We start from the raw sequence: 15,135 nt of genomic DNA, 5'->3' as shown, positions 1-15,135 counted from the left end.
AATGCTTTCTGTGTCTCTTAGCACCAAATGAGGGTGTTTCTTCATGCTGCAGGGGGAACCTACTGACTTAAACACAATTGCGGTTAAAATTTCAGATCAATATTGACCTTCTTTAAAGCAGACATCTGGCATACCAGAGAAAAACACGGGTGTTAGCGATAACATTAACAATGAATGTGTGTCTTTAAACAACTGCAGCATAATCATATAACACCAGATTAGATCTACTACTTACACTCATAATTTTGCTAATGTGATAAGTCAAAAATACTCTTACCATCACTAAATCCTTACAGATTTAAAGGTTTGTGACATTGGTACTGTGAAATAATCAGTACCAACAACCATGCCACATTTAAATTCACTTTACCCACCTGTTTTCCTCATTCTGATGTCTAGTTTGAATTTCCGCGGGTCGCTTTGAACATATATATGTGCCCAAATGCACTGGGTTGCTGTTATGTGATTGGCTGATTATTTATTTGCATTAATGAGCAGTTCAACCTGTTTGCCGAATGAGGATGATGGTGAGTGTATAACTCTATATAACAAAGTGTTGTATTTGACAGATACGTTATCACAGCCAACAAGTGTAATTTAAAAAAATGTTACAGCTTATCCCCTGGTTAGAGGCTAGCTCAGGGTTCCTGTTCACAAACCACAAGCGAGCTTTAACTGGTACCCAGCAGGTCATTTTGGCCCCTGAGGTGAAGAAAGTGTTAAATCCAGTTGCCCCTTTGAAAGAACACAAAGGATCTGCAGGTGGACACACATTACCAGACCTTTTTCAAAGGTATTATTTGAGTACAGATGTGTCCTATTACACTATATCAGATCCATCACTATGTCTGTTAATTAGTTTAGTTTTTCAATCAAAACAGAGAGCAAGAGAAAAACAGTTAAAAAACAGAACTTGGAAAGCATTGCTCCATAATCCAGTGGGTCATTACAAACACTTCCTGCCACTGAAGAGATCAAATTGTTCTCTTTTATGTATTTATTTTTTTTACTCTCACCATGCTTAAATAACTATACAAAGTAAAAGTTCTTAGGATTAGGAAAACAGCTTTCTAACTTTTAAAACTGCTGTATGCGTGACCATAAGATGCAGAAGATATATCATAGATGTGAAGACAACTAATGTTTTTATTATGCTATACACAATGTTGCTCATGCTTTTTATTTTGCATTTATATTTTGCATTGGATTGTGTATGTGTTTGAATTGTTTGAATTGTTCATATTTGTGCAGTACACATCTATAAAACTGTGACCACATTCATAGATAGAAAGACAGTAAATAGTATGCCTTCTGTACACTTTATAATCTGTTCGTGTCTTTCCGACGTAGTTTACGTATAACGACGTCGCCGTTCAACCATGTGACCTGTGAGGGTGTTTGTTAACTGTTTCCTTGTTATCCCGATACGACACCGCCCTATATCACGACTTGCACCCGTTTGTTAAACAGAAGCTAAGAATTTAAAATTAGCCGATAAAAAAAATGTTTTAAAATTATTTCTTTAATCGATAAGAGCAGTACCATGCACAACAATTTTTCAAATAGGACTCAAGTGGAAGAGAAACGCATTTAGACTACCGCCCACCTACACCTATCGGTGTGTCTGGAACACAAAAACGAACTCCTCCAGTCTAACGCGGGAAACGCTGTTGTGTTGCTTCTGATTTTTTTTTCAAACGAGCCGCCACCGCCGCGCAAAACCACACATTTTACGGATATTGTTAAGAACAGGGTCTGCAAATGACCCTTTCTTTTGTTTTTAGCTACTTCGCGCTGACCTGAGATAGTTTATCCTCAGTCAGAATTAAGTCTTAAACCTGTGGCGCGTGCGGACCGGATGAAGAAGCCTTGAGCAGCAGTTTCTTACATGGTTATATGCGAGGTTTCCCTCAGTAGCTACCCAGCATTCGTTAGCTTCGACACAAAGAGCTAAAGGGCTAATTGCCGCTTAAAGACCTGCGCTTGGTACGAGATGGACTCGTTTCAGAAAGTCGAGAAAATTGGAGAGGGCACGTATGGGGTTGTTTACAAAGCCAAGAACAAAGTGACGGGAGAAACTGTCGCTCTGAAGAAAATCAGGCTGGACACGTAAGTAAACAAACTAGTGTTGTTTATCCTCGGGCCACCAGGCTAACGTTAGTTTTCAAGTTTTACTGTGCCTAAGAGTTGATGTAATCAGTTTACTTACCTCGTGGCTCCATCAGGGCATGACTGCTTCATCAGTTAACTTCCTACAACCACACTGGACATAAAAGTCTTCATGGCCACAGAAGGAGCAGTCCTTACATAGGACACCTACATAACCTTACAGCTCATATGAGCTTGTTGTGTTGTATTAACGTGTAACTTGTTATAATATAAAAACACAATCCGTAAATAACAGTAAAGTGTCCCAAATCTAAATCGCCATCATTTTCCTCAGGCTGCATAAGAAAACCTTACTGAAAATTCAGATGTGCCGTTAGTCAAAGTTGCTTGCTTTGTGACCTTTGTTTCAAACCAGAGAAAACTAAATCATTGGCGTGTCTAATCTGTGCTAATTTATAAGGTGCACTGCTTAAAGGAGTAGTGCTGTTGTTTCTTTCAGCTTTCAGGACTTGATCAGCTGTCAGACTGCCAGGATACATGCTTGGCTTAGATAAAAACTGTTTCTTTTACTGTTTGTTCATTTCAGGGAAACAGAGGGTGTACCGAGCACAGCTATCCGGGAGATATCGCTTCTCAAAGAACTCAGTCACCCAAATATTGTCAAGTAAGTGCTTATGTTACAGCTATGTCTAAATCATGCTCGCAGTATTCTTGTTTTACTTGTTTGATGTTGCTTTTTTTTTTTAAGCCAACTTACCTGTCAACATGTTGCAGATTACGCGATGTTATCCACACCGAGAACAAGCTCTATCTTGTTTTTGAGTTTCTTCACCAGGATTTAAAAAAGTTTATGGACTCCTCCTCAGTCACTGGTATCCCGCTGCCTCTAGTAAAGGTAACCATCACAGCAGATTTGAATTCATACTTTCAGCAGTTAATACTGCTAAGAATTGTACTCTGGAAGTCAGGCTTGACTCAACTGAGCATATTTTGCTGTGTTTGCAGAGCTATCTTTTTCAGCTGCTGCAAGGCCTGGCTTTCTGCCACTCTCACAGGGTTCTCCATCGAGACCTGAAGCCCCAGAACCTCCTCATCAACGCCCAGGGTGAGATCAAGCTGGCTGACTTTGGCCTGGCAAGAGCCTTCGGAGTACCCGTCCGCGCATATACACATGAAGTAAGGCGTTGACAACCTACCTAAGTAAATGTTAGAGTTATAAGATTATAAACGGCTAGAACTTCAGATGTGCTTGCTCTGCTCTCATGTGGTCTCTACTATGTAGGTTAATGGCACCTATAATTTCTTAGCTCAGTGCATGCCACAACTGTTTACTCCTGTGATATTTTTCAGGTGGTAACACTTTGGTACAGAGCCCCAGAAATTCTCCTGGGCTGCAAGTACTACTCCACAGCTGTTGACATCTGGAGTCTTGGATGTATCTTTGCTGAAATGGTAACATACTTTAATTATTAACAGCAAAAAAGAAAAAGATCCAAAATGAACAAAAGACACCAACCATGTCTCCCTGCCCACAGGTCACCAGGAGGGCTTTGTTCCCCGGTGACTCGGAGATAGATCAGTTATTCCGAATCTTTCGTACTCTGGGGACGCCTGACGAGACCGTCTGGCCCGGAGTCACATCCATGCCTGACTACAAACCAACGTTCCCCAAGTGGGCTCGGCAGGATTTATCAAAAGTGGTGCCTCTTCTTGACGAAGATGGAAGAGAACTGCTCGGGGTGAGAACATTTCTGATTTATTGGCACTTTCATTATATATTCATGGCCAAAGAAGTTGGTCTTCTTTCTGCTTTGCCTATCTGAATATTTTCTCCTGTGAAAGTGTCCCTTTCAGACTAGAGAGTTGACCACTGTGCACCCTGAACAGTGTCATGAACTCCATGACTTGTGTTAGTTTTTGACTGAAGCACGTGGCTGTATTCATTAACTGCTTTTCTTTTTTTTTTTCAATCTTACAGGAAATGCTGAACTACGATCCAAACAAAAGGCTGTCTGCCAAAAATGCTCTTGTGCATCGATTTTTCCGTGATGTCTCCATGCCACTTCCCCACCTCAGACTCTGAGTCGTGCAAAATAACAGGCTCTTTTAATGCCAGCTATATCTAAGCAATAAAGACTCGCCATGCTTCAGGTTCATGACTCAAATGGACGGGAAAAAGTGGACACTACAGAATACATTGGATTCTTCAGTAACTAAAACCAGCCCTCGAGAAGCAACTTGTCGTGAGAGTTTCACTGTTTCAATGTTTATCATAGTTTTGAGGATATAACTGTAATTTTCAATATAATTATTTTGCATATTTATATGCAACTTGTCATATTTGACGTATTTATGATGGGCTTTGAGTCAGTGCAGGTTGGGTAGACCCATTCTATTTGTATAACATATTTCCAAATTTTAATGGTATGTTGTCTTTAGCATGTCCATCTTGAAGTAATAGGCTAGTTAGAATTAAACGTGATCAAACAAGTTTGTGGGGTAGTGCAAATAACGGTGGGTGAGCAGCAGCTGATTACGATGGGCTGAAGTGAATCGGTCACAACTGAAATGAGAGAGTTGAGATGAAAGCAGTGGTTTTCTAGCTTGGTTTGAGTCCCAGTTATCGTTAATTGATTTTAAAAGTGCACCTTCATTTAATTACTGGTGGGATTCAGGTTTAATGGCAGGATTACTCAGCAAACTCAGTCGGGTATAAAAATGTTCCAAATGTATTGTAATTCAGATTTTATGTAACTGTTGCCTCTTTTCTTACTGTCAATTTTAAGCCGTTTTTATAAATGTTTATTTACAGTTTGGAAAAAATAAACTTGTTTAAACTTGGTTACTGGTTTTATTGATACATTATAAACTCGACCATTTTTTAAGTTGGACGGGTGAGCGAAATCTTACACTTCAAGACAGATGTAGAAGTTTTACCAAGCGCTTTATAAGACTCAAATACCAGAGTCTCACAGGCTGTCTGGTTGTGAAATTATTTTCATGCTTCATTAAGCTTTGGGCAGTTGAGCATACAAGACCACGTCTGCAGCCTGCAGATGGACTGAAGATGTATGATGAATGTGGTTTTTAAAAAGCTTGATTCTGTAATTTTATCATTCTTGGAAATGTCAGGCAGTCATTAATGATAAAATTATATGAGAAATTATAGCTCCAAAGACTTTTGGACTGGTTAGGTAAGCAGTCTTACAAATTAGATGCGATGTGAAGCAAAACGGAGGTTTAAATATTTCACTGGCCACTCGGTTAGATCCACCTGTTCAGCTGCTGAATCAACCAATCAAATGACGACAGCTCAGTGCATTTAAACATGGTCAAGATGGTCAAATTGTGCTGCCTGTTTTGTTGTGTTGTTGTCAACACAACAAAATTGGTTGACTTCACATTTTAAACATCCAAAATCAAAGATGTGTTGGAAAGCTGTATGGCGTGACAATTTGTCCCCATTGCACCACTTTGTCCTGTGCGGTTTTCTTAACCCCAGAGACAACACACGTTACTAAAATCAATAAAGCACTCATAATTCAATTAAATTTCTTCAGATTTATTATAATCATGAATAACATAATATTCAACAACCACTATTATTTTCACACCATTTGATATCTATGTCTGTGGTCCATCTCATTATGACCACAGTGTACCCAGCTTCTGATGGCTGTTTCCAGCAGGATAACGCTCCACATCGCTCAATGCGGCAACTGTGTAGCAGTCAAATCTTACATGGATGCTTAAATATTTCTATATCAATCTTTATATACTGTACATAGAAAAACACTGACAGCCTTGTTTAAAATGGTTAGTCTGCCAGTTATTTTTATAATGAACAGTTATTAGGAAAAAAATATGATAGTGGGGGAAAAAGGAGATACAAGTGTAGAAGAAATGGCAGTAAGAAAGTTATGTTCAGATATAAATTAATAAACATCAAAGAATAGTAATCGCAATAGTGGTGCTGTTTGCTCATTTTTTGGGTGGTATTTAGCAAAAATGCATATGTGCTCAACATGTGGGAAGAGTGCAGATAATGCACAGGGTGCTAGCCTGCTAGCAGTTTCTTGCACATACAGCATCCTAATGTCTGAGTTACATTTTTCAGCTCACCTTACACAGTGGTTGTATTTTATGTTAACAGTGCTTACGATATAAATCTGAACACTAAAAAATATTAAATTAACGAGCTACAAAAGATAACATTTCCTAGGGTGTAATTAATGTTGTGTATTTACTAGCACGGACAAGATTACTGTGAATGCCACACAAAACTGTCATGTTAAAATCCAATGGAGTCACTACAAATGAGCTGAGAAGGAAGATTCAAGAAGCTGGATTCAGTTGAGAAGCACTTGGGGTATAAAGATTCATGTTGATATGACAAATATCAGGTATAAAAGTGGCAGGTTTGACAGAGGTTTTATGCTATTAAAAGGATGTGTTGAATATTTGCCTCATATCTGTGAACACACAAAAGTGCCTGGAGCCACTGCAGAAACTTTGACAGCAGCCAATCATGGGTAAGTACAGTATATCTGTTTCAGTCCACTCAACAGCAGATGGAGAAACAACTCTAAAGATGGAAGCACGGTGTAGTCTCGTTAGAAGTGGGGTTAAGGTAGCCACAAAACACCAGATATCACAAAATAAATCTGAGCATTTTGAAATTAGTTCTGAATTTGTGAAAAGAAAATTATGATGCATAATTACAGTCTCACACTCCTGAATCTTGGCTGTTTTCTTCCTCTTTTTTCATCCTGATCATCTCACAATCAGTATTTTTGTACCATCTATGTATTGTGAACAATAAAGGTTGAGTATTTTCTTCACTTCATATTCTCAGATTTATTTTTCTTGTATTTCCTTTTTCCATTTATTTTTTTTGTAAATATCATATTGTGGCCCACCAACAGTACCTTAACTGCCCACCAGGGTGCGATGGCCAACACTTGGGGAACCACTCACGTTTCCTTTTTGTTGTAATGAAGCTTTGTCACTTAATAACGTCTATGTAGCATGAAAGAATTATCACAGACTCTTGTTCATTTCTTAGGTTTGTCTCCTGCCTCACAGTCCCTACAGTAAATGTTGTGTTATTGCAGCTTCCAGGTTTTATGAGAAGCGGATTACAATGTTAGAGTCCAAGATTTTATATTTAAGCTGTTCTGAAACTCCCTGACAGGTGAGAAATGATCTTAAATTCTACAAAAGAGACCTCATCTGTAGTTTAGAAGCTAAAACCTCTCAGAATACAGCGTTAGGGCTGTTTAGAGAAGCTCAGATCTCTAGTTTCTTCTTCATGGTAAGCTTGTACAGGATCTGGTAGCCATCATCCCAGGCGTAGAGCAGCTTCTCGTGGGGATTGTACTTCAGACTTGAGTGAGATCCGTAGCGTTTTGGAAAGTAAACCAGCGGTGCATCTTCACTGGTCACCATGTCGTTGACGTCGAACACACACTGTACTCGTGAGCGTCCAGCCTGCTTGGTGTTGTACACCACATACAGAGTGCCACAGATGACAAAGGCCGCCTCTGCATTCTCTCTGGGACAATTTGTGTCCCACATCTGCTCAATATCCAGTGAGCTGGTGTCCATTTTAGCCAGAGAGATGTACCTTTCATTCTGCTGTGTGGCGTAAATGGCCCACAGGCCTTCCTCATCCACAGCCAGGTCAATCACCGTCTCTGGGGTCAGACCATACACGGGGATGTGGTCCTGCACAGGAAACACTGCACTGTCTGTCAGAGAGTTATTCTGCAGGTCATGTTTAACCACCTTTAACTCGTCAGCCTGACTCATGTAATACACGTAGTTGTTGTAGACCACGTGGCCTGTTCCCCTCCAGGCTGACGGCAGCTTCACTGTACTGGACAGAGACATGCCCGACGAGCGGGTGAAGTCTTGCACAGAGGCAAACGTGTGGATGATGTCGTCTTCCGTCCCATTAAAAATGTAGACCTTCCCAGAGGCCCTGTTGGTGTCTTTAGTCCAGGTGCCCTTTTGCCCTCCGACTCTCTTCAATATCTTCATGGCTTTTATGCTGGAGATCATGTCGCTGCAGTCTGAAACAGAGAGCAGGACAGGCTTTACTCGACACAGCTGGCAGTTTTCAAGTATTCTATTCACGTCTGTACTATTTATAGCTGTGGTTCAGAAAGAACACCTCGTTTTATTTCCATTAGATGTGGCACACACATTCATGGTTCCCATGAAAAACTAATAACATTCCCACCAGTCATCAGCGTCAGCTCTGCTTTCAGTTGAGTGTTAATTAGATAAAACAGCCAGTAGCTAAATTGGCTATAAAGCATCATTTTCCTTTTGTGTGATTAATAAGTTTGTCTACTGTCCATGAAAGAAAAAACAATAAAGAGAGAAATGTTCCTGTGCCCATAGATTAAACTACTCATTTATTAGAAAATTAAAGTAAATTTAGCTCATATGCATTATAAATGTGGCTGTCCTCATATTGTGGAAGGATGGGTACTTCCATGAGAAAACCCAGTCAGGGATCAATTTATCCCACAAACAAGTTTCTGTGTTCTCCACTATGGGTTATAGTGCCCGAGTACTCACAGTGCAAAAATCAATTATTTATCATTTGAGGGCCGAAGCATGGCCAAAACTGAAGTTTTTGGCTTGAAGAGCTTTTCATAGAGAAGTTTGTTTATTACAGCATGTCAAAATCAATAATTTGACACAAAACAAAACAAAACAAAATTGTTAGATCTCAAATGTGCACTGTCCAATCTGTCCCAAACTTCATGTGCAGAATCCGAGCTACGTGTCAGTATTAGGTCACACTCATAATGCCACCGTGGTATCTGGAAATCAGCTGTAGGTGATAATCATCATTAAATGTAAATGATCATCAGGTTTTCATTGTGGGTTCCACACATGGTAAACAGCAGCATGACATATAATTATTGGGTGTTCTCAAACACCAACTAATGGACACAGGACGTGTTAGGTAACTTGTTTATGCAAAACCAGTTACAATCCAGGAAACATGGCATCCAAATTCGTGCAGGAAACATCTTGACTCCAGTAAAACTCGACATGCATGAAAGTGCAGGAGCACAATCATTGCTGCTTGTATTTTTAATTCTGCATTGTTTTTACGTCAGCCAGACACCCTTGCACTGGTGACACATTCCTTTAGTTAACTGTAATTAATTGCTTTAATTTTATTTTCCTGGCTTGTAAATGAATTCTGCATGCAGTCCTGGTGCCATAAAAACTCACAAGCTTACCAAATGTGAGTCTGTCTGACATTAAAGAGAGTTTGTACCATTTCCTCCAGCTTTACACAGATTGCTAAAAACTACAGTGCCAAGCTATTTTTAGAACATTCCTTAAAAACTAAAAGGCACTGCCTCTCAAAACACTTAACACTTAAGTGACACTTGGGATCACTAAATGTAATTTTAAGAATAAAAGAACTTTAATTTAATGCAGCATTACATTCATCTGAAATGATGCAAATTGCAGTAATGATTACTGGAGTTATCAAAAATCGTTTATGATTTTTAATAATAGAATATCTACTCAGTTGGACAGGAAAGAAAGAATCTCTTTCTCTGTCATCTCAAACTGGCAGTTTAACTTTTTTTTTTTTTTTAAAAAAACAACCCAATTCCCAGTGGTAATCGGAGCACTTGGGGCAGTGAACTGTGAACTGGCCGAGTGGCTCCATCAGATCCCAGGAACAACATCTGAGACCTCTGTCCAAAAGAGCACAGTCCTGGGACAGCAAAGATACTGCAGAGGACCCTCAAGCTCCCAGGCCTCTGACAAAGGACCCAAGCTTTAAGGATAAAGCTCGGGTCCTTGCAGGGCGAGTTGGGAATTTTTAAAATATATATATATGAGTTGGCTCTCATAGGCAATGAAATAAATATGCAATTACTGGCAACCAGGTACATGTGTCTAACAGCTTGTTAACCCAGATATCTAATCAGCCAATTACATGGCAGCAATAGCATTTAGACATGTGGACGTGTTTAAGACAGCCTCTTTAAAAACAGCATCAGGATGGGGAGGAAAGGTCATTTCAGTGACTTTGAACGTGGCAATGTTGTTGGTGCCAGATGGGCTGAGTGCTTTCTGAGTATTTCAGAACGTGCTGATCTGCTGGGATTTTCCCACACAGTCATCTGTAGAGTTTACAGAGAGGTCAGAGGAGAATAGCCAAACTGCTTTGAAATGATAGGAAGGCGACAACAAATGTACAACATGCTGAACTTCAAAGAAGATGGATTACAGCAGAAAAAGACCACATCAAGCACCACTCCTGACAGGTAAGCAACTGGCAACTGAGGCCTGATTCTACAATTCACACGGACTCAGCAAAATAGAACAACAGACGAATAGAAAACTGTTGCCTGGTCTGATGAGTCTTGATTGATGTCAGGGTCTGAATTTGCTGTAAACAACATGAAAACATGGCTGCATCTAGCCTTGTGTCAACAGTTCAGGCTGCAGGCTGATGGTGGTTTAATGGTTTATAGGATGCTTTGTTGTCACACTTTAGGTTCCTTAGTACCAACAAAGGATTGTTTAAACACCACAGCCTACCCCAGTTTTGTTGTTGACCCTTCATGACCACAGTGTGCACATCTTCTAATGGCTGCTTCAGCAGTGCAATCATCATGTCACAAAGCTCAAACCACCACAAAATGGTTTCTAGAAGATGACAATGATTTCAGTGTACTCAAATAACCTCCACAGTCACCAGATCTCAATGCTGTAGAGCAAGATTTGGTGGAACCAGACATGCACATCATGGATGTCCAGCTGAGAAATCTGCAGTAACTGTGTGATGTTGTCACGATAATATGGACCAGAATGTCTGAGGAATGTTTTTAGCACCTTGTTGAATTTCTGCCACCAATATTAAAGCAGTTCTGAAGGCAAAAGGAGGTCTCACCCGGTCCTAGTAAGGTATACCTAATAAACTGTCAGCTGACTTTATATTTGAACTGTTGGTCACATTATTCATGCATTGCTCAAGCATGTCATGTTCATCCCCAATAAAAAAAAAATCAGGGTATTTAGTAAAGATTTCATTTCTCACCTGAGAGTTGTGAATATTTGGACTTCTGTTTCTCCTTCACCACAGTCACCTGCTGCTCTATTAGCTTGTCATCCACATCCACACACGGCTGAGCCCCATTCTGTGTCTCCAGATAGTCCAATTCCCGCTCGACCCGGTCCACCCTGGTCCCCACGCTGTCTATATTCATCCTCAGTGCCTCTTTTTCTTTGTCCAGGTTCTCCAGCTGGGAAACCATCTGCTGCTTCAGCTCCCGCAGCTCGGAGGCATAGCGGGTGGTCTGCTCGTGCCACAGAGAGATCCTGTCCTGTTTTAACAAAGGTGGTTAGTCATAACTGAGATATGATCAGACATGTATTCCCTGTTTGTATAGCACTCAGAATAATAAATAGGATGTGTGTTATACAGTGAGCTTGAGTGGATTTCTAGAGAGCCCTGACTGCAATGAAAACACCATAATTTGATGTCCTTTTCAGGCTCAGTAAACACTGTGGTAGAAAGCCATAATAATAAGAATAAAACCCATCTATCAAACAACCGGCTTCAGCCCACACGTGGCAAGTTTCCACCCAGCTCGAGTGTCTATGAGCTGAATGCAGAATACAGCTGGGTGCTTTGTGGTCGAGCCTGACCCATGACCCCGCTGTGGAAGAAGGAAATGAAAAGAGATCCTTCCCACAGGTAATCATTCAACATGACATGAGCTGAGACTGTTAGATGTGGGTAAATAGCATTTTTGGGAGTTCAGTTTAATAAAGTGTGTTAAAAAGGTTCATGCTTCTCATTTAAATTAAATTACAGACATGACTGACAATCAATCAGTCTGTTCTTGTGTTTTAGTTTTGTCCAATTAAGCCAAATACATTTGTGTCCATCATGAAAAAAAAGGTTAGCCCTGGCCCTTTTTGTTTTTTAGAATATCTCTTTGTGATACCAGAAAACTACTTGTCCTCAAAAAAAGTTTTTTCACTGATGCAATTTTGCATAAACTCTTTTTTTTTGTTGGTAACATACGTGCACGTATACCTTGACTAAGGAAACTTCAGAGGCCCATTTCTAACTCACAACTCAGACAAAAAGGCCACAGTCCCCGTACCCTTAAAGGAGCTGTATTTTCCAGTAATTTCTCCAGGATTTGGCCACATCTGCATTCCATTGCCTCTGTCCCTAGAAGTTTCTTTTCAGAGGGACTCTGGAGCGCAGGGCTCGGCAGGGAGGTAAAGAGAGTCTTACCTCAATAGCAAGCAGCCTCCGCTCCAAGTAGTCAATCAGTGCTTGGTGCTGAGCTGTGGCAAAGCACGCCAAAGTTACCAAGACAACAAGTCCTCTCATTTTGTGTCAGCTCAGTCTCTTTTAACTCCTGTAAAGTCCTGACTGACGTTCAGTTAGAGTGTGCCGAGGAGCCAGCAGATTCCCAGAGGTGGGCTGGAATGTTTTACTAAGCTGTCTGGGAGGAGCCAATAACATCTGTGAAGATGGAGGCGCACAGTCTGTGCTTCTTATTTCTACCATCGACATCCACACCTGACAAACAAACTGAAAAGCTAAACTATACATATCACAATGCTTAAATACATGTTTAGGTTTCAGGAAGTTGGAACATCAGCAGCACCACAAGGAACTAAAATGTGAATTACAGTTTTGAGTCAAGGAGGTACAACTTCAGCATAAAGGGCAAGAAACCAGCAGTTGTTTTTGATCTCTGTCACAAAGTCTCTGCAGCATTTACTCTGAAAAATTAATAATGTTTTATACTTAGACTCTTTTTTAATTCGATTTTTATTGGGAGTGACCAGGATTAGAAATGTGTACATCAGAGGGACAGCTCAGGTTCAGCAGTTTGGAGACAGAGAGTTAGAAGGTTAGAGATGGATTGAGCATGTGTAGAGTTGGGATAGTGGATATTCTGGACAAAGGAGGTGGAATATGGAGCTGCCAGACTGGAGAAAAAGAGGAAGACCACAGAGGAGGTTCACGGATGTAGTGAAGGAGGGGTGAAGTTAGATGGAGGCAGAGTATCTGCTATAGCGACCCCTATAGGACGTAGCTGTGATACAAATAAGATTTTATTATTGTATGTCTTTAAAAATGCTTGCATGCCCAAATGACGCTAAAAGTGCATTTTGTTGATTTAATCTACCCTCCTGTGCACACTGGTTGTAAAGCAATATGATCCCATTGTCAACTGAACACTGTGATGGACTGACAGTGTGGCCTGCACTCGTTCTGTGACGAATGGGATAGGCTTCAGCTCTGTCGTCAGATGGATGGATGTCCACAAAATTGCATTCTAATAAATAACTATAGTGTGATTCATTTAACTTTACACATCCCCCACATGTGCACTATCTCTGTTATAGATCAATAAGCATAGTTGTGCAGGGCTTATGTACAGCTTATTCGATTGGCCTGCTGTTTATATAGCACTTTCCTGGCCTTACTGATCACTCAAAGAGTACCCACACAGGCACAGGGAGACATGTATTGCGCATTGCTGCAAGTGCAAGTACCATGGTTATACCATCTGTCTCGAGAGGACAGATGCTGTGATTAGGAACTAAGATATTTCAGCTGCAAAAGATCCAGCTTCACTAAGTGTGACATACACATTCAAACTACAGCTTCATTAGCTTATTATCAAACGTTAGTATTTTGGTTTCCTTTTCTTTTTCTTTGGTGTTCATGTATTTATATATTTATTTATGTATGTCTGAGTCACCTATGTCTGATACTGCAGTACTCCTTCCTGGTTTATATGAAAGCAGTGGGAGGGTGGAGCCTGGTTCAATACAAAGTTCAGAGAAAAGCTCGACTTTTTCTCCACTGTTTAAAATGGTCTGATCAGTCCGTATATGTGCTTCCCTTCTCTTACATCAAATTGTTGAGTTAAAATGTGAATTGAATGTAGTCATATTACAAGTGTGTCTGCAGTGTTTTCCAGCTGTATTAGCTCTCACAGCAATAAGATGTCGTCTGGATAACAGAAACCATAGTTAGAGCAGTGAATTACAGGGAAAGATGAGCAGATAATGTGTCTGGTCTAATCTCTAATGATATGGCATACAAACATATTTCTAAAATGTGTATTTATTTTGTTTTTCCAGCTTGCTCCAAAACTATATCTATGTATGTTGTTTTACCCCTGTCATTTAAAAATACAACTATAGTGCAGTGAAGAGGGGGAAGAGTCAAACACAGAGTCGCTGCATTTAACCCTGTGGTATATCGTCGCCTGTTAAACCTGTGAGCACCCGTAATTATGAATGTTATAATATATTCTTCCAGTTTTACAGGTGTATCATTCATGAATTTTAGGTGGTGGGGTGGGGGTGGGGGGTTGTTATTCTTTGTTTGTTTGTTTGATTTTGTAGGTTACATAAAGCCATGTGTGAAAAGTTGTGGGATTCAAAATATTTTATCCCTTTTTACACTGATGGCTCATGGATATAATGGGTATAATGACACGATTGTGTGTCATGTGGCAATTAATGAAACCAGTAGATCCAGTACACCCAGTATATATGAAATTGTAAATAGATTTTGCTAATCAAAACTGTAGCATTTTCATACGTTATGGACCGCAATGGGATCGATTTGCATGTTCATATTTACAGACCTACTGCAGTATGCAGTATGGCTCGCACCCAGCCCACTGATAATGTCTCTACTGATGATAGTGAAAGCGTATCATTGATCCCATCAGGATCTCATTTGGATCATTTGGATTGAGACTCCCTTTCTGAGGGGGCAAGTGGACACAAACCATGGCAGCAAAATGTCACTGGATCTCCCCACTGTAATGGTTAAGCTTTCAGGGTTTTCATGCACACAAGATAAATAGAATATATACTCTACATGTATGGCTTTCATTTAAATGTATTTCAATTCTGCACATCAAACTTTACTTTTAACAAATCATGTTACCCTGCAAAGGTGATGTATGTGGTTGTACTAAGAAC

General features: G+C 40.1%; 2 protein-coding genes across 2 annotated transcripts; one reads left to right on the top strand and one right to left on the bottom strand.

Annotated features, from left to right (window-relative positions):
• Positions 1 to 1,633: 1,633 nt before the first annotated feature.
• On the top strand, positions 1,634 to 4,950 carry cdk2 (cyclin dependent kinase 2). The gene is made up of 7 exons (XM_084928184.1): positions 1,634 to 2,109; positions 2,696 to 2,773; positions 2,884 to 3,004; positions 3,115 to 3,285; positions 3,460 to 3,561; positions 3,645 to 3,848; positions 4,088 to 4,950. Exons 1-7 carry the CDS (start codon positions 1,994 to 1,996, stop codon positions 4,190 to 4,192), a joined length of 897 nt encoding a protein of 298 aa, XP_084784310.1. The 5' UTR covers positions 1,634 to 1,993; the 3' UTR covers positions 4,193 to 4,950.
• A 700-nt stretch (positions 4,951 to 5,650) lies between these two features.
• Positions 5,651 to 12,590, bottom strand: olfml3b (olfactomedin-like 3b). The gene is made up of 3 exons (XM_084928181.1): positions 12,410 to 12,590; positions 11,198 to 11,483; positions 5,651 to 8,183 (listed from the first exon to the last, which is right to left on the bottom strand). Exons 1-3 carry the CDS (start codon positions 12,506 to 12,508, stop codon positions 7,399 to 7,401), a joined length of 1,170 nt encoding a protein of 389 aa, XP_084784307.1. The 5' UTR covers positions 12,509 to 12,590; the 3' UTR covers positions 5,651 to 7,398.
• Positions 12,591 to 15,135: the final 2,545 nt, after the last annotated feature.

The sequence above is a fragment of the Perissodus microlepis genome, chromosome 5 (assembly GCF_051167445.1).
Source record: "Perissodus microlepis isolate ML-2025 ecotype Zambia chromosome 5, ASM5116744v1, whole genome shotgun sequence".
In the NCBI taxonomy this organism is placed as follows: domain Eukaryota; kingdom Metazoa; phylum Chordata; class Actinopteri; order Cichliformes; family Cichlidae; genus Perissodus; species Perissodus microlepis.
The sequence above is the reverse complement of the archived record's forward strand: the minus strand, read 5'-3'. Positions and strand labels throughout refer to the sequence as shown.

Bases quoted from the DNA above. Each gene is read 5' to 3' on its own strand.
- olfml3b (XM_084928181.1), bottom strand. From the start codon at position 12,508: ATGAGAGGACTTGTTGTCTTGGTAACTTTGGCGTGCTTTGCCACAGCT. The intron at 11,484-12,409 runs GTAAGACTCTCT...TTGTTAAAACAG, and splicing joins GGAGGCTGCTTGCTATTGAG to GACAGGATCTCTCTGTGGCA. The intron at 8,184-11,197 runs GTGAGAAATGAA...TCTCTGTTTCAG, and splicing joins CAAATATTCACAACTCTCAG to ACTGCAGCGACATGATCTCC.
- cdk2 (XM_084928184.1), top strand. From the start codon at position 1,994: ATGGACTCGTTTCAGAAAGTCGAGAAAATTGGAGAGGGCACGTATGGG. The intron at 2,110-2,695 runs GTAAGTAAACAA...TGTTCATTTCAG, and splicing joins AAGAAAATCAGGCTGGACAC to GGAAACAGAGGGTGTACCGA. The intron at 3,005-3,114 runs GTAACCATCACA...CTGTGTTTGCAG, and splicing joins TCCCGCTGCCTCTAGTAAAG to AGCTATCTTTTTCAGCTGCT.